At 48.9% G+C, this 18,295-nt stretch overlaps 1 protein-coding gene across 5 annotated transcripts in view; it reads right to left on the bottom strand.

Annotated features, from left to right (window-relative positions):
* CRYBG2 (crystallin beta-gamma domain containing 2) overlaps positions 1-18,295 on the bottom strand; it is a 34,485-nt gene that overhangs the window by 7,956 nt on the left and 8,234 nt on the right. For 2 of the 5 annotated variants that reach the window (XM_070510638.1, XM_014854981.3), the window contains exons 4-16: positions 13,889-16,595; positions 13,433-13,480; positions 13,236-13,348; positions 12,937-13,066; positions 10,888-11,027; positions 9,948-10,074; positions 9,683-9,718; positions 9,188-9,324; positions 8,904-9,030; positions 8,485-8,624; positions 8,268-8,394; positions 7,994-8,026; positions 7,763-7,875 (exon numbers count right to left, since the gene is read on the bottom strand). In XM_070510638.1, coding sequence (XP_070366739.1) covers positions 7,763-7,875; positions 7,994-8,026; positions 8,268-8,394; positions 8,485-8,624; positions 8,904-9,030; positions 9,188-9,324; positions 9,683-9,718; positions 9,948-10,074; positions 10,888-11,027; positions 12,937-13,066; positions 13,236-13,348; positions 13,433-13,480; positions 13,889-16,595 — 3,978 coding nt within the window. Of the gene's footprint in view, positions 1-7,460; positions 7,501-7,762; positions 7,876-7,993; positions 8,027-8,267; positions 8,395-8,484; positions 8,798-8,903; positions 9,031-9,187; positions 9,325-9,682; positions 9,719-9,947; positions 10,075-10,887; positions 11,028-12,936; positions 13,067-13,235; positions 13,349-13,432; positions 13,481-13,888; positions 16,596-18,295 lie in introns of those variants that run through there. The other 3 variants (XR_011503534.1, XR_006527693.2, XM_044770073.2) reach the window with 3 other exon arrangements.

The raw sequence follows: 18,295 nt of genomic DNA, 5'->3' as shown, positions 1-18,295 counted from the left end.
AGTCACAGCAATTTACAATGTAAATGACAGAAAATTCAAAATAATTGTCATAAAGAAAGTTAACAAGTTACAAGAAAACAGAAAGACAATCCAATGGGCTTAGGAATAAAATTAATACGCAGAAGGAATACTTCATCAAAGAGACTGAAATGATAAAAACAAACAAACAAATTCTGGACATGAAGAACACAATTAATGAGACAAAAAATAATCTAGAATCCATAAAAAATAGAGCTGACATTATGGAGGACAGAGTTAGCGATTTAGAGGATAGAAATACAGAAATGCTTCAGGTGGAAGAGGAAGAGAACTAAGATTTGTAAAAAGTGAAGAAATTCTTCGAGAAATATCCAACTGAATTAGGAAAAGCAACATAAGGATTATAGGTATTCCAGATGGAGAAGAGGGTGAGAAAGGAGCAGAGAGCTTGTTCGAAGAAATAATAGCTGAGAACTTCCCAAACCTGGGGAAGGAATTGGACTTACAAGTACATGAAGAAAATAGAACTCCTAATTACATCAATGCAAAAAGATCTTCTCCAAGGTATACAATATTAAAACTGGCAAAAGACAATGACAAAGAAAAAATATTAAGGGCAGCAAGGCAGAAGAAAATAACCCACAAAGGAATCCATATCAGGCCTTCAGTGGATTTCTTAGCAGAAACCTTACAGGCAAGGGGAGAATGGAATGATATATTCGAAATACTGAAAGACAAAAACTTTCAGCTAAGAATACTCTATCCAGTGAAACTATCCTTCAGATACAATGGAGAAATAAAAGCTTTCCCAGATAAACAAAAGCTGAGGCAATTCATTGCCACTAGGCCTGACTTACAGGAAACATTGAAAGGAGCGCTCCCACCTGAAACTAAAAAGCAAAGGTTTACAAAACCTTGAGGAAGGAGATAAATAGACAGACAGAATCAGAAAATTGCAACTCTATATCAGAATAGGTTAGTAAACACTTAATTATAACATAAAAGACAAACAGAAGGAAAGCATCAAAAATAACTATAAAAACTTCAATTTAGTCACAAACTCACAACACAGAAAAGAACAATTTGTGACAACAATAACTGAGAAGGGGAAGAGGAGAGGGATGGAACCAGCTTAGGCTAACGGAGTCACGAGGCATTCAGAAAATGGACTATCTCATCTATGAGATCTTTTATACAAACTTCATGGTAACCACTAAACAAAAAATCATAGCAGAGTCACAAATCACAAAGAGAAAACTGAAAAACCATCACAGAAAACCACCAAACTGAAATGGCAGTCAGAAATACAAGGGAAGAGAAACAATGGAAATATAGAACAACTGGAAAACAAGAGATAAAATAGCAGGATTAAGCCCTCATATATCGATAATCACTCTAAATGTAAATGGACTGAATTCTCCAATCAAAAGACAGAGTGGTTGGATGGATTAAAAAATAAGACCCAAAAACATGCTGCCTCCAGGAAACACATCTCAGCTCTAAAGACAGACACAGGCTCAGAGTGAAGGGATGGAAGATGATACTCTAAGCAAATGGCAAGCGAAAGAAAGCATGTGTTGCCATACTTACATCAGACAAAGCAGACTTTAAGACAAAAAAGACAATGAGAGACAAAGAGGGGCAGGATATAAGGATAAAAGGGATAATCCACCATGAGAACATAACACTGGGGCTGGCCCCATGGCTGAATGGTTAAGTTTGTGTGCTCTGCTTTGGTGGCCCAGGATTTCACTGGTTTGGATCCTGGGCACAGACCTAGCACTGCTCATCAGGCCATGTTGAGGCGGCGTCCCACAAAGCAGAGCCAGAAGGACCTACAACTAGAATATACAACTATGCACTGGGGGGCTTTGAAAAAAGAAGAAGAAGAAAAAAAGACTGGCAACAAATGTTAGCTCAGGCACCAATCTTTAAAAAAATTAAAAAGAGGGACCTAACACTTATGAATGTATATGCATGTACCACAGCAGCACCAAAATATATAAAGCAACTATTAACAGACCAAAAGGGAGAAATTAACAGCAATACAATAATAGTAGAGGACCTCAACACCCCACTTACATCAATAGATAGATCATCCAGACAGAAAGTCAACAAGGAAACAGTAGCCTTAAATGATATAACAGACCAGATGGACTTAATAGACATATATAGAACATTCCATCCCAAAACAGGAGAATACACATTCTTCTCAAGTGCACAAGGAACTTCTCAAAGATAGACCATATGTTGGGAAATAAGGCAAGCCTCAATAAATTTAAGAATATTGGAGGCTGGCCCAGTAGAGTAGCAGTTAAGTTTGCATGTTCCACTTCTCAGTGGCCCGGGGTTCGCCAGTTTGGATCCTGGGTGCAGACATGGCACCGCTTGGCACGCCATGCTGTGGTAGGCATCCCACATACAAAGTAGAGGAAGATGGGCATGGATGTTAGCTCAGGGCCAGGCTTCCTCAGCAAAAAGAGGAGGACTGGCAGTAGTTAGCTCAGGGCTAATCTTCCTCAAAAAAAAAAAACAAAAAAAAACCCGAATATTGAAATCACATCAAGCATCTTTTCTGACTACAGTGCTATGAAACTAGAAATCAACCACAGGAAAAAGGCTGGGAAAGTCACAAATATGTAGAGACTAAACAACATGCTACTGAACAACCATTGGATCAATGAAGGAATCAAAGGAGAAATAAAACAATACCTGGAGACAAATGAAAATGAAAACACAATATACCGGCTCTTATGGGATGCAGTAAAAGTGGTGCTAAGAGGGAAATTCAAAGCAATACAGGCCTACCTCAACAAAGAAGAAAAATCTCAAACAAGCAATCTTAAATTACACCTAACAGAACTAGAAAAAGAACAACAAACAAAGTCAGCAGAAGGAAGAAAATAATAAAAATTAGAGCAGAGGTGGCCAGCCTGGTGGTGCAATGGTTAAGTTTGCATGTTCTGCTTTGGTGGTCTGGGTTTCCCAGTTCAGATCCCAGGTGCAGACCCATGCACAGCCTGTCAAGCCAATGCTGTGGCAAGCATCCCACATATAAAGTGGAGGACGATGGGCCTGGATGTTAGCTCAGGGCCAATCTTCCTTGGCAAAAAAGAGGAAGATTGGCAGCAGATGTTAGCTCAGGTCTAATCTTCCTCAAAAAAAAACAAAATAAACAAACAAAAAACACCAAATTAGAGCAGAAATAAATGAAATAGAGACTAAAAAAACAATAGAAAGGATCAATGAAACTAAGAGCCGATTCTTTGAGAAGACAAATAAAATTGATAAACCCTTAGCCAGACTCACCAAGAAAAAAGAGAGAAGGCTCAAATAAATAAAATCTAAAATGAAAGAAGAGAAATTATAAAGGACACCACAGAAATACAAAGGATTATAAGAGAATACTATGAAAAACTATATGCCAACAAATTGGACAACCAAGAAGAATTGGATAAATTCTTAGACTCATACAACCTCCCAAAACTGAATCAAGAAGAAATAGAGAATCTGAATAGACCAATCACAAGTAAAGAGATTGAAATAGTAATCAAAAACCTCCCAAAAAACAAAAGTCCAGGACCAGATGGCTTCTCTGGAGAATTCTACCAAACATTCAAAAGATTTATTACCTATCCTTCTCAAATTATTCCAAAACATTGAGGAAGATGGAATGCTTCCTAACTCATTCTATGAAGCCAACATTACCCTGAGACCAAAACCAGTCAAGGACAACACAAAGAAGGAAAATTACAGACCACTATCACTGATGAACACAGATGCAAAAATACTCAACAAAATATTGGCAAATTGAATACAGCAATACATTAAAAGGATCATACACCATGATCAAGTGGAATTTATACCAGGGATGCAGGGATGGTTCAACATCCGCAAATCAATCAATGTGATACACCACATTAATAAAATGAGGAATAAAAATCACATGATCATCTCAATAGATGCAGAGATAGCATTTGACAAGATCCAACATCCATTTATGATAAAAACTCTCAGTAAAATGGGGATAGAAGGAAAGTACCTCAATATAGTAAAGGCCATATACGACAAAACCACAGCCAACATCATACTTAATAGTGAAAACCTGAAAGTCATCCCTCTGAGAACAGGAGCAAGACAAGGGTGCTCACTCTCACTACTCCTATTCAACACAGTACTGGAGGTTGTGGCCAGAGCCATTAGACAATAAAAAGAAATAAAAGGTATCCAAATTGGAAAGGCACAAGTAAAAAAGTTTGCAGATGACATGATTCTATATATAGAAAACCCTAAAGAATCCACCAGAAGACTATTAAAAATAATTAACGACTACAACCAAGTCGCAGGGTACAAAATCAACTTAGAAAAATCAGTTGCATTTCTATACATTAATAATGAACTAGCAGAAAGAGAAGTCAAGAATACAATCCCATTTACAATGGAAAGAAAAATAACAAAATATCTAGGAATAAACTTAACCAAGGAGGTGAAAGACCTACACACTGAAAAGTATAAGACATTATTGAAAGAAATCAAAGAAGACATAAAGAAATGGAAAAATACTCCATGCTCATGGACTGTAAGAATGAAGATAGCTAAAATGTCCGTATTACCTAAAGCAATCTAGATTCAATGCAATAGATTCAATGCAACCCCAGTCAGAATCCCAATGACATTCTTCACAGAAATACAACAAAGAATCCTAAAATTTATGTGGAACAACAAAAGACCCTGAATACCCAAAGCAATCTTGAGACTAAAGAACAAAGCTGGAGGCATCACAATCTCTGACTGCAAAATATATTACAACAGTGATCAAAACAGCATGGTACTGGCACAAAAACAGGCACACAGATCAATGGAACAGAATTGAAAGCCCAGAAATAAAACCACACATCTATGGACAGCAAATCTTTGACAAAGGAGCCAAGAACATACAATGGAGAAAGGAAAGTCTCTCTAATAAATGGTGTTGTGAAAACTAGTCAGCCACATGCAAAAGAATGAAAGTAGACCATTATCTTATAACATACACAAAAATTAACTCAAAATGGATTAAAGACATGAATGTAAAACCTGAAATGATAAGACTCCTAGAAGAAAATATAGGTAGTACACTCTTTGACATCAATGTTAGCAGCATCTTTTTGAATACCATGTCTACTCAGGCAAGGGAAACAAAATTAAAAATAAACAAATGGGACTACAACAGACTAAAAAGCTTCTGCAAGGCAAAGCAAACCATGAATAAAATGAAAAGACAACCCACTAACTGGGAGAAACTATTGCAAATCATATAACCAACAAGGGGTTAATCTCCAAAATATATAAAGAACTCACACAACTCAACAACAAAGAAACAAACCTGATCAAAAAATGGGCAGAGGATATGAACAGACATTTTTCCAAAGATATACAGATGGCCAACAGGCACACGAAAAGATGTTCAACATCACTAATTATTAGGGAAATGCAAATCAAAACTACAATGAGATATCACCTCACACCCCTCAGAATGGCTACAATTAACAAGATGAGAAATAATAAGTGTTGGAGAGGATGTGCAGAAAAGGGAACCCCCATACACTGCTGGTGGGAATGCAAACTGGCGTAGCCACTATGGAAAACAGTTATAGAGATTTCTCAAAAAATTAAAAATAGAAATGCCATACAATCCAGCTATCCCACTACTGGGTATTCATACAAAGAACATGAAATCAACAATACAAAGAGATCTATGCACCCCTATGTTCATCGCAGCATTATTCAATATGTGGAAGCACCCAAGTGCCCATGATGAATGGATAAAGAAGATGTGGTATATATACACAATGGAATACCACACAGCTGTATATATTAAAAAAAGACAAAATCGTCCCATTTGCAACAATATGGATGGACCTTGGGTGTAAGGGAAATAAGCCAGACAGAGAAAAACAAACACTGTAGATTTCACTCATATGTGGATGGTAAACAAGCACATGGATAAAGAGAACAGATTAGTGGTTACCAGGGGGGAATGGCATCAGGAGGTGGGCGAAAGGGGTAAAGGGGCACATATATAAGGTGACAGACAAAAACTAGACTATTGGTGGTGAGGACGATGCAGTCTACACAGAAACTGATACATAATAATGTACACCTAAAATTATACAATGTTATAAACCAATATGACCTCAATAAAATAATTTTTTAAAAACAGAACTAAATAAAAATTATTCTTAAAAATTAAAGTAAATCAAATAAATGAACCTAACTATGTATCAGGTTGGTGGCATAAGCACACAAAAAAGTATTATTTCAAATATCTTAAAACACAACGTTTTCAACTGTACATACCAAATTGGATGTAGGTGAATACCTGAGGATAGAAAGAACCACAGAGAAAGCTCAAATAGCATTCACTGATTTTTACTGTCGGTAGTAATATCAGTACTACAATTTTGAAATACCTAGCATGCAGATTTTGGTCTCTAAATACCATTTACCACTAAAAGGAACCAGAGTTCCTTGGGAAATAATTGAGTCCAAGTTTGGGGTAAAAAATGTACAAAATGATCCTCGAGGATCTTATAGAACTAGAAACACAAGGAAGTTATAAACAACTATTGAGGGGCTGGCCTGGTGGCGCAGTGGTTAAGTTTGCATGTTCTGCTTCGGTGGCCTGGGGTTCACCAGTTCGGATCCCAGGTGCGGACATGGCACCACTTGGCAAGCCATACTGTGGCAGGCATCCCACATATAAAGTAGAGGAAGATGGGCATGGATGTTAGCTCAGGGCCAGGCTTCCTCAGCAAAAAGAAGAGGATTGGAAGCAGTTGGCTCAGGGCTAATCTTCCTCAAAAAAAAAAAAAATTATCATTTTGTAACCTCTAAAGAAATAATGGGTCTAGGCAATTATCATCAATGGATACTAAACCTATTAGGTGAAAGGTAAATGGGGAATCCTATAATGTAGGGATCTTAATATCACTAAAAGTGGGCCAACCAGACATTTGCCCCCTGATGGGATGCAATGGGAAGTACACAGCACCAACTATGCAGTCTTCTTGCCAACAGAACAAAACACCCTGAATCTCATCAAGCCTCTAGACGGAACTACCAGTTTATAGGAAATATGGGGGACAGAGGAACAAGTTAAAATAGACCACCAGAAAGCAATCGGCCAAAAACAGAAGATGGGAAACTTACAGGGCAAATTATTGATTTCTTCAAACAAATAAATGGTCTAAAACAAGAAGTAGGAGAAGGGGACTGTTATAGATCAACCAAATGCAACGTGTGGACCTTGTTTGGATCTTGAGGAAAACAAACCAATTTTGCAAAGGCATGTTTTGGCACAACGGAAGAAATCTGAACATGGACTGGATATTACATAATATTAATAAATTATTGCTAATTTTATTAGATGCGATAATGATTTGTGGCTATGTGGGGAAGGGAGGTCCTTTCTTATTACAGATACATATTGAAATATTTACCTGTGAAATTTTATGTTGGGTCGGGATTTAAAATATTCCACTAAAAAAAAAACGGCAGAAGGATAGATGAAACAAGATTGGGGTTCTTTATACCATACTATCTACAAGCTTTATATTTATTTTGCTTTGTTTTAAGATTGAATGATTCGGGACAGAACAGTTAATCCCAAGGAAACCGAAGGAAGGAAATCATTTGAAAGACACTTTTCCTGCAGCGGGGATTTCCAAACTGAGTTTCGCTCTTCAGGGCAGGTGAACCCCGCCCCCTGCACCTCCGAGCCTCCCCTCCCCTACGTACTCACCTGCTGCCGTGGACGCGGCAGGACTGGGGCTGGAAGGAGGGGGGCAGAGAGGTCTGGTCATCCTCGAAGGAGATTTGGTCGCCCAGAAAGTCAGGGCCGGAGAAAAGCTGAATCTAGGGGCAGAGACAGAAAGAGATGAGAATGAAGGAGGGTGATGGAGACAGAATGGGGAAGAGCGGGAGAGATTTGAAATGAGGGAAGAGGAGACACAGGCTCCCACCAGCTCCTTACCTTCGAGACAAAGTGCAGGTTGTGCTCCCCGACCTGAAGGGAAGGACCAAATTTTCGAGACTTAAGGAAAGTACCAGCTCCTAACCTCGGCTCCTCTGGTTTCGATATTCCGGACCCTAGGGCAGCTCTCCCCAACCCAGGTCTTCATTAGCCCCGCCTCTCCCAGAGCCCCCGCCGCCCTGCGAGCCGCCGGCGTGGTCCTCCCAGTCCCGCCCCCATCCCTGACTCCAAGCCCTGCCCGCTAAGAGGCCCCGCCCCTGCGGCGGGCACGCACCTGCAGCACCGGCTGCAGCGAGGCGAGGGCGCTGTTGCCCGCGCCCCAGTCGTCGCAGTTGCGGTACACGCCTTTCTCCAGCACGTACTGCTCTCCGGAGAAGCCCACCTCCTCATAGGCCACCCACCTGCAGGAAGGGCGGGGCGGGCGTCAGCGGGGCGGAGCCGGCGCCTCGGCTGGAACAGCCCACGGCCCGCCCGGAGTCCGGGTCACTCACACGCCGCTGAGCACGTGAATAGCCTGCGTGCGGGGGCCGTGTTGCACCAGCTCCACGTCCGGCAATGCCTCGCTCACCTCCACGCTGGGCCCCTCGAAGTCCATGGCCTCAAACAGTACCACGGCCGGGTCCCCGAAGTCCTGGGCCCCAAGGACAGTCAGGTCTCTCCCGCCCACTGACGGGAACCCCTGGGAGTGCCCAGACCCCAGGGATGCAGCCCACCAGGGGACTTTGGGGTGAGGCGATCAGTGTGACCTGGGGAAGAGCAGCAGGAGGAGGAGAGGCTAGACCTCGGGGAACACTTCCAGGTGCTCTGGAGAACAGGAGAGGGGGTACAAATACTTCCCTCAACAGACTGTTCCAGGGGCAAGTCTGGCTGTGGCCAGAGGCAGAGGGATGGCCCATTTGCCCTTGCTTACCGTCCGGATGACCCGCAGGGAGGTCAGCGCCTTGTCATAGCCTCCCCAGTGTGACCAATCAGCATATTCCCCCTCCTCCAGCAGATACTGGTGGCCCCGGAAGCCCTCCTTCTCGTAGCCCACCCAGCTGGGGGAAGGGAGAGGACACACACAACTGATCACAGAAAGCCGTCGGATGGGTAAGGCAGCTGCCCCCACCTCTGGGCAGCCCAGGTCACTCCCCACCCCCAAGGGTAGAGGCTAGTGGGGAAGATGAGGGAGAAGGAAGGGTCCTGAGTCCTCACCAGCCCCCAAGAATTCGCAGGGACCCCACAGAGGCCAGGTCGGGGCTCTGGCTGTCTTCTGGCTGCTGAAGGTTGTAGATGTCTCGACTCACTTCCCAGCTGCGGCCCTGAAACCCTGGGGCCTCATAAACCACAGCCTGGGGGAATGGGGGGTGTCAGATTAGTGGGGAGTGATCTGGATCCAAACACACCCAGCCAGCTCAGGATGGCTCTGCCCAGCATCAGCCCAGAGCTAAGCCCTCCCACTGCCTCACTGGGCCCCATCCCTTCACTAAGCCCTATGACCTTAACTAACTCCTATCTCTATTCTGACCTCTGACCTGGTCTTTACACATCAAAAGCCAACTCCCAATGAGTCCATCGGTTCTACCCTCCCAGACCCAGCTTCTGGCCCCCAGCACCCTCTTCTCCTGTCTTCCAGTCCAGGCCACAATAGCCACACACATACCCACCCCGCCCACAGGCCCTCTTTGACCCTGAAGCCCAGACTCTTACCTTGGGCTCCCCTGGCTTCTCCACACTTGGGCAGCCCTGGAGAAGAGACAGGGTTGAGACCAGCCCAGAGGTAGGGGAAGACACATGGGGCTGGGACCTAGAATTTACTTGATCTGACACCCCTAAAAACTACCACCCCCATGTCCTCCCTCTGCCCCACCCCTTGGCTAATCCCCCCTCTCCTCCAAACCCATTCCCAATAGGAGCTGCCAGGCCCTGCATCTTCCCCCTGACTATAGGCTACTTGGGACCACCTGCTCCTTACCAATCTTATGGGCTTCAGGGAGCCCACGCTGGGGTCTGACGTACCCCAGGCCTCTGAGGTGGGGTATTCTCCAGGCTCCAGGATACAGGGGATGTCTTCAAAGAAAGGTTTGGGGTACAGCAGCCACCTGGGGGGAGGCAGAGGCCATTGCACCCCAGATGCCCAGGGACACAGATTGGTGGGTGAGGGGGAAGGTTTAGAGGAGAGAAGGAGGTTTGGGGGAGAGATGCCCATCAAGGGGACTCTGGAGGACATTTCACACCACCGTAATCTCTTATAGTAGCTACTCCATCTGTCTCCCTTCCTCTGGCCTGGCTGTCTCTAATTTCACACAGCAGCTGGAGAGTTCTTTCTAGCACACACACCTGCTTAAAAACACCCCAGTAATTCCTCAGAATAAATCCAGCTGCACAGAGACCCTGTGATCCAGCCCCTGCCCTCCGCCTGGGCCTCATATCTCCCCACGTGCTGCTTACACCGGCCAGACTGAACTTTCCAAGCTTAGATCTCGCACCTCTGGACCTTTGCAGGACCTGTTCCCTCTGCTAGATATACTTTTTCCCCTATTCATTCAATTAACAAATGTTTAGGGGCATCTACTCCGTGCCAGGCCCTGCTTCAGGCATCAGGGATACAGTAATGAACAAAACATACAAAACCCTGCCCTCATGGAGCTTAGATTCTTCTGGTTCCAACTCATTCTCAGAGCTGAGGTGTCTCCTCCTCCAGGAGGGCTTCTCTGACCTCAGGCTGCTTTGGTGCGTTTCTGTGCTCACTGAACCCTGTGCTCCCCCGTCCCAGAACTCTGGACTGCCGCTGTCTGCTTACTTGCCTGTCCCCACCAGTAGACTGAGCACTTATGTGTCCTGTCACCTCTGTGTCCCCAGCACCCAGCAGACTGAATGTTAAATGAAGGGACTCCAGAATAGCCCAGACTCACAGTCCTGTGGAGACAATGGCAGATGCCACCTGCAGGGGCTTCTTCAGGCCCTGGAGGTCCTCCAAGACCTCGGTTAGCTTCACTTCCTCCCCCTTGAGGCCCTCCTCAGAGTACAGGCAGATCTGTGGGGTAATGTAGTCCTGCAGGAGAGGGGTAGAAACAGGCAGTGTAAACAGGCCCCCTCAGAGACTACCCCCGCCCACACCTGCTTCCCCAAGTCTATCCAGCGGGCCTCCAGGGGGCTTCTGGGAAACCTTTGTGGCTGTCTCCCCAGAAGCAAGCAAGGGGGACTGGGGTGTTCTCTGCAAGGTCAGCCAGACAGGCCTGAGATTAAAGCCCTTGCTGGTCCCACGCTGGGCCTTTGGGACCTGAGACCAAAGTTCCCAGCAGGAGCCAGCACGTCCCATGCCCTTCGCCTTGCCTCTGGGTAGCCTGCTTTCCAGCCTGGAGGAGGGACCAGTGGGAGGGACAGCCGCTCCCTGAGGTCTAACTTTAACCCTGCCGTTGTACATAATTCCTACCCCTGTTCAGACTGACTACCACCTGCACCTCATCCCAGGAAGCAGCAGGTCCTCTCTGCATTCTGGGTGTTTCTTCCTCACTAGGACCATTTTCATTCACTCACTCCTTCATCAAATGTTTATGAAGCATCTACTGAGTGCAGGACACTGTGCTAATGGCATGTCCTACCCCATCCATTTGGTCCTCCCAACAGGAGTTATTACTCCATTCACAGACTGGGAAAGTGAGGCTCAGCAATGTTAAGCAGCCTGCCAGAGGGGACACAGCCTGTAAGTAGCAGGGCCAAGAACAGAGCAGTGTAGTTTTGTTCACGGTTGCAAGCCAGCACCTCCCACGTGCCTGGAAGACCCTAGGCACCCAGTCAATGCTGAACGAATCAAGTGAATGGGGGTCCGCCTGACTTCAAAGCCCTTGTTTTTCTCTTGTAGCTTGTTATCTCCCACACAAAGAAGAATTTATGGTGAGAGGCTCACAAATTGTCCACAAACATTTGTGTCTTTCTGGAGAGGCTTTGAAAATTCTTGTCCCCTCCTTTGCGTGGCTGGGCCACTGCCCTAGTTAAGACTCATCAGCTCTCGTCCTCTCTCACCAGGAGGATGGCAACAGCTCTGGACTCAGAGTTATTCGTCCTTTCATTAAAAAGAAAAAACTCAAAACATCTGATCAGCCCAGCTTTTATAATTATTGGTTTCTCTTCTGCTTTTCCCTAGTGGCCAAGATGATTTTGTCAAGCTTACTTTCAGTTGATTGTAAATTTGTGTTATGAAAACAGTATTGTTTTTTCCCACTTTACAGATATGAAACTATAATATTGATTATGCCTTTTCAAACCACACAGCCCTTCCTCAAAATTCAGAGGTGCCCCTCAGCTGGAAATCATCACCTTTCCTGGTCTTCCTGCCTTCGAGATCCCTATCCAGCCTTTTCTCCTGGCAGTTGGAAAGATGTTTATAAATCCCCAATCTGGTTCTATGGCTTTCCTGCTTCAAACCCAACCCTCATACCCTAGTTGGACCATGAGTCCTGCAGGGCAGAGAGTAGGTTTCCCCTACCCCCTCATTGGCAGGCGTGGTGCCTGGCACAAAGCAGACCTTAATGAGCATCTGTGAGCCAATGACGGAACAAACATCCGTGGTACCTTGGGTCTGATGTGGGCCTGAAAGCCTGGGTCCTGGCGGTGAGCGAGCACCCACATTCACCCTTACCCGTTTCTGCAGCTCTAATCCAATCCTTTTCCAGCGCCAGCTCAAACTGCCCCAGGCTGCTTTCCCAAGCTGGGGCTTGGCCTCTGCCTGGCCACTGCCTTCCTAAGCCAGGCTGAGCATCCTCCAGAAGCCCTTTGTTCCCCAGTTGGCGCCGAGGTCAGGGATCTATGAGTGAGTCCATAATAAACCCCTTCTGTTCCCTACCCCATATGATCTCTCCCACAGATTCCAACTCTAGGCACCTGAGGCTGTCTCTCTTCTCAGGGCCCGGGGACCAGGGTAGTCAGCGCAACATCTGGGCCCTCACCCCCAGCCTGCTCACCCGGACAACCCTCCTCAGGGAACCGATGCCTTGGGTACTCCACACTTGCCCCTGGGTTCCGAGTTCCACATCTCCTTCTGGCAGGACCAGCTTCCGGCCCCTGAACTCTGGCTCTTCATATAGCACCCAGCTGCAGGCACAGAGACCCACAGTCACTGGGTGGGGAGAGGATGTACCCACAAAGCAGGATCTCTGGGTAGCTGAGGGGGTTTCTGCAAAGTCAACCTAGGTAGTTCTAGGTTGGCCCTTGCATCCCCCAGCTTCACACACAGGACCCCTGCTGGGCACTCTGCACTCACCAGCCTCGAACCACCCTTATGGAGGCCACAGGGGCCCAGCTGGAAGCATCAGCGATGTCTTCCCAAACCTCCCTGCTGCTGCCTTGGCAGGTGGGCTCCGAGAAGAGGATCATCTGGAGGAGGCACAGTAGGAGTCCTCAGACTCTGTCCCAGGCTCCTGCCTCCTGCTGGCCCCGCCCACTGCCCCTGACCCCTACCTTTCCAGGCCTGGTGTTCAGCTTGCCCTGGGTCTTCAAGGCTGGGCTCTGGAATGGAGGGCAGTGATAAGAAGTCTTATGGGGTTGTCTTCTTCCTGCCTCCCACCACCTGCCATTCCAGGGACCCAACATCCTCCTGATTGGCCTCCACCTCCAAAGAGCTGGCCCACAGCGGCCTCATCACCCTGTCCCAGGAGTTGGGTGCCTATTGCTCCCCTTGCCCCACTGCCAAGCTATCAGAGCCACCAAGCCCTTTGGAATCCACAGTGCAAATCTCCACCTGTTTGGATAGGGAGACTGAGGCCCAGAGAAACGTGGTCACACAGAACTAGACATCAGACCCAAGCCTCTGGCCTCTGGACACTCTGCCTCCCAGTACCATTTTCCTCACACCATCCAAACCCTGGCCCAGGTGAAGCCAGGTGCCCTCCCTTGTCCACCCAAGTCCTCACTCACCCACCCCTCCGGGAGCCGGGCACATGTGCGCTTCTCTGGTGGCGGCCTTTCGCTGCAGAGCAGGGGTAGCTGTCCTGGCACCTTCCTGAGCCCTGGTGCCCCATGGGGAGGCAGAGCAGATAGTTTTGTGCCCAGTGGTTCCAAGGTGGGGGCCTCCTTGGTAGCAGACACCAGACCACCAAAAAGAAGGCTGCCTCCAAGACGGGAAGTGGGCCTGCTGCCTGCCTGGCACTCTGGCCCCAGCTCTGGGTGGGGGCCCTTGGCACCTGCCATGTGCTTCTTCATCATCTCCAGAGGAGAGCAAGACGCCTGGGGGGGCCTGGCAGGGCGGGAGTCCCAGGAGGGGCTGGGCCCAGCTTTCTCTTGCCTGCGCTGGAGCTTCTCGTCGTCACTCAGGTAGGGGTTCTCTGGTTCTTCCTCCTCCTCCTCCTCCTCCTCCTCCTCTTCCTCTTCCTCCCCCTTTTCTTCCAGTGTAGGCACCTCCTGGGGGCTGGGTCCCAGCACCCATGGCCCAGGCTGGTCCTCCTCGATGGCGGGCAGTGTGGCGTACATGGCCAGGTAGGAGGAGCGAGGAGCTCGTGGCAGCCGGTGAGTGCGGAGGATCTCGGGGGGCTCCATGCTCCGTAGGGTATCCAGGAAAATCTCCAGGTCAGTGGCCAGGGCCATCTCCTCCTCCTCTCTCGATGGTTCTGGGAGGGTCTTACCCTTGGTGGAGTCAGGAACAAGCTGGGACTCCAGGCTGGCCTCTGCTCCCACTGGCACTGGGACAGGGGGGCCTCCTGGGCTGGGGGACACTTTGTCCACTGAGGAGCAGGGAGGAGGGATAACAGCAGGACAACCCTGGACAACCACTTTCTGGGTGGGAAATGGGGCAGCAGAAGCACCAGGGCCCTGGACAACCTCTTTTGGGGTGGGATATGATATGGGACTCTCTTCAGAGCCCTGGACAACCTTATCCTTTTGGGGGGATGGGATAGCAGGAGCAGCCAGGCCTTGAACAGCCTCTTCCTTGGTGAGGGAAGGGGCAAGGCTGCCTTCAACACCTTGGACAACCTCTTTTTGTGTGGGAGATGATATGGGGCTCCCTTCAGAGGCCTGGACAACCTTGGTTGGGGGTGAGGCAGCAGGAGCACTAGGACCCTGCACAACCTCTTTCTGGGTGGGAGGTGAGGCAGCAGGAGCACTAGGACCCTGCGCAACATCCTTCTGGGTGGGGGATGGGTCAGCAGGACGACCAGGGCCCTGCACTACCTCTTTTTGGCTAAGAGAGAAGGTAGGGACATCTTCAGAGTTCCGAGTTACCTTACTTCTTGGGGAGGATGGAGCGGACAGACCTCCTCGGCTGGGCACAGCCTTCCTTCTTGTAGAGGATGGAACAAGAGGTTGACCAGGGACTGTAACAACCTCACTCCTCACCATGGGCAGGAGGGTGGCAGCAGGGGGATCTGTGAGCCCTTCCATTTTTACAGAGGGCAGGGCCTGGGGTCCCCTGGGCTCGAGAGTGATCTGACCCCTGGGGTGAGTGGGCACCACAGGCTGCTCTGGGGGGTGGACTAGGCCCAGGGAGGGGTTATGGGTCTGGAGCCGGGGAGAGGAGGGTACTGGCACATGACCCTGAGAGGTCTGGAGAGGGAGTTGGGTGGGGCTGGAGGCTCCCTGCATCCTTGGGGACTCATGGGCCCTGGCATCTGGGGCTTTGACCTGGTCTTGGTCTGGGTGGGCTGCAGGGACATCCTGGTTCTGCGGTGGATGAGCACCTTCTGGGATGCCTGCAGGAGCCAGGGCATCTCTGTCCTTTGGCACTGCTGTCCCTATCTCAGGTAGCTGCCCCAGGGCTTCACCTACTGAGCGACCCAGACCTGGACTCCTTGGCACAACAGCCATGGGCCTAGGAAGCTGGCCGGTAGGTGGGCTACGGTCAGCAGGCACCAGGCTACTTAGCAGCTCCAGGGCCTGACTGCGGCTGGGTGAGCCCTCAGCCTGGGGCCTCACCACCACTGCCCGGACTGTGCGGGCAGCGTTTCGCCCCCTTGGCAGGGCCTCACCTGAGAGCGTTGGCCCCACGGTCACAGAGCTGTTCACCCGTCGGTCCACGTGCCCTCCCATCACCATGGTGGTCCGCACAGTGCGTGTCACCCGCCGTTCCTCAAGGCTCCGAGGGCTCCCACTGATGTGACTCACACCTGGGTGGGGGCTTGGTTCACGGGGCCCAGGCAGAGGCACCGAGTACTCAGTCCTAGCCATGGCTCCTGGGCTTGGTGGCTCAGTCCTGGGGTCTTGGGAGCTGCCATCCACCTGGTCCACAGCCTCCTTCAGCCTCCCTACTGGCCTTTTCTCCTTGGGGGGTGGTGTGTACTTCCTGGAAAAGATGGGCCCGTGGCTCTGGAAGCTCTTGGAGCCACCCCCATCCTGGGGGCCCTGGTAATTCACAGTCTCTTCTTCCCGTGTAGCAAAGCCATTGACTTCCTCTCGATGGTGGCTGTCCTCAAACATCTCCTCTTGAGGGGCTTCCACCTGGGCCCCTGACACCAGAGACACCTTGCGAAAACGGTGTCTAATCTCTTCCTGGGCAGGGGGCCGCTGCCGCCATGTCAGCGTGGCACTCACCACTCGGGCCTCCGTCCGAGCCGGGGGCCCACCTGCCTCCTCCATGTTGGGCCCCGGCAACCTGTCTTGAGGTGTCCTTGGCACACTGTGGTCCAGCTCCCTGCAGATGGTGCCAGGAAGAAGAGGGACAGGGTCACGGGTGGTGAGGGTGGCTCTCGGCATTGCAGACTAACTACCCCTGCCGAGGTCAGGCTGGGGAACCTCAGGCAAGCCATTTGACCTTTTGGGCCTTTGTTTCTTCATCTATAAAATGGGCATGGTTCTCTCAGCTCTCCCACCCGTGTCCCCACTTTCAGGTGATTCCCTATGCCAGGGTCCTTTAAGAGGTGCAGCTGAGGCCTGAGCCTGGAAGAGAGAGAAGGGAGAGCAAAAGCATATGGGTCTGACGCACTGGTGTGTGGATGGGGCTGTGACTCTGCCCAAGGAGCCGAGTCTAGTCCTCCAGGACCTGAAGATGAGAAAACCAGAAAGCTGAAAACTAGGCAACTGTTCGGACTCCATTCCCGATCATTGGAAGGGAAGGGAAGGGAAGACCGGCTTCGGCCTCAGGCAAAGCTGGGCCCCCTGGCCCTGTCACTCACTAGCTGGATGACCTTGGGCAGGCCAGTTCTCCCGAAAAAGCTTCAAGGCCCCCAGCCACAAAACTGGAATACTAAGAGTATGTGCTTCATAACGTTACTGTCAGGATTCAGCAGGAGAGAAGGAAGGAAAACTCGCTCTATAAACTAAAACACTGGCTCACAAATTTCCCACGGTCACCTTGGAGAATTGTGACCAAAGGTTAGCAGGTGTGCACACGTGTGAACTGGCATGAGCACCTGGGGAGAACTGTCTGAGCGTGCGTGCACGTATGTGTGCATCTGCAGGGCTGAAGGAAGCCCCTCAGGACCCGGCACTTTGGACTTGAATGCACTTTCCCTCAACTCCCTCCTCTGTGATTATTTCCCCCATTGTACAGAGGAAGAAACTGAGGGTCAGAGAAGAGGCGTGACAGCCCCGGGTTATGTGGCTGCTAAGTTGCCAAGCTGGAGTTTGAATTCACATCTGAATCCATGTCCAGGCACCTTTTCTCCTGCTCCCTCAGCCAAGGTTCTCAGCACATCCAGCTATTCCTGTGATCCCCTGGGCAGAGCACACCTCACCTTCACTCCTTGAGGGTGGGGCCTGGGTCTTACTTCTTTTCTGACCTGCCCTTGATCTCTCTGGGGCTCCATTATCTCCTTTACTAAACAGGGGGTTAATAATAACAGCTGCCTGAGAAGACCTCTAAGCTCCCTAGAAACTCTCTAGTGAGTCTGTTTTAATAGTAATAACAACAAGAGCCATCTGTTGAGGGTTTCCTCTGTGCCAAACATCTTGCTAATGGCTTTATGTGATTGTCCTATTGAATTCTCAAAAGCATCCCATGCATTTGATACCTCATAAACAATAAATTATTAATAAATTATAAACAAACATTCCATTTTTGCAGATGAGGCAAAAAAGTCTCAGAGAGGTTAAGAAACGTGCTCAGAGTCACACAGTAGCAGAGGCCAGACTTGAACCCCAACACTAAGTGCTTCACCACCATACCAAACTTCCTAATGGATTTATCTGGTAAACAGACTCTATGGTTTGGAGGTTTACTTTTAAAAGGGGTCATGGTAGTCCTGGAAGGACCACTCAGCTCCAACTCTTACTTCTAGGCTGCACTGACCAGGGCAATCCTATTCTTAGACTGCAAGGACCAGAGAGGTCAGGCTGTTCACGCCCAGCCTCAGGGCCAGCCTGTCTTCCGGTCTGCTCCTCCTCTCCATAAGG

The sequence above is a fragment of the Equus asinus genome, chromosome 5 (genome assembly GCF_041296235.1).
Source record: "Equus asinus isolate D_3611 breed Donkey chromosome 5, EquAss-T2T_v2, whole genome shotgun sequence".
In the NCBI taxonomy this organism is placed as follows: domain Eukaryota; kingdom Metazoa; phylum Chordata; class Mammalia; order Perissodactyla; family Equidae; genus Equus; species Equus asinus.
The sequence above is the reverse complement of the archived record's forward strand: the minus strand, read 5'-3'. Positions and strand labels throughout refer to the sequence as shown.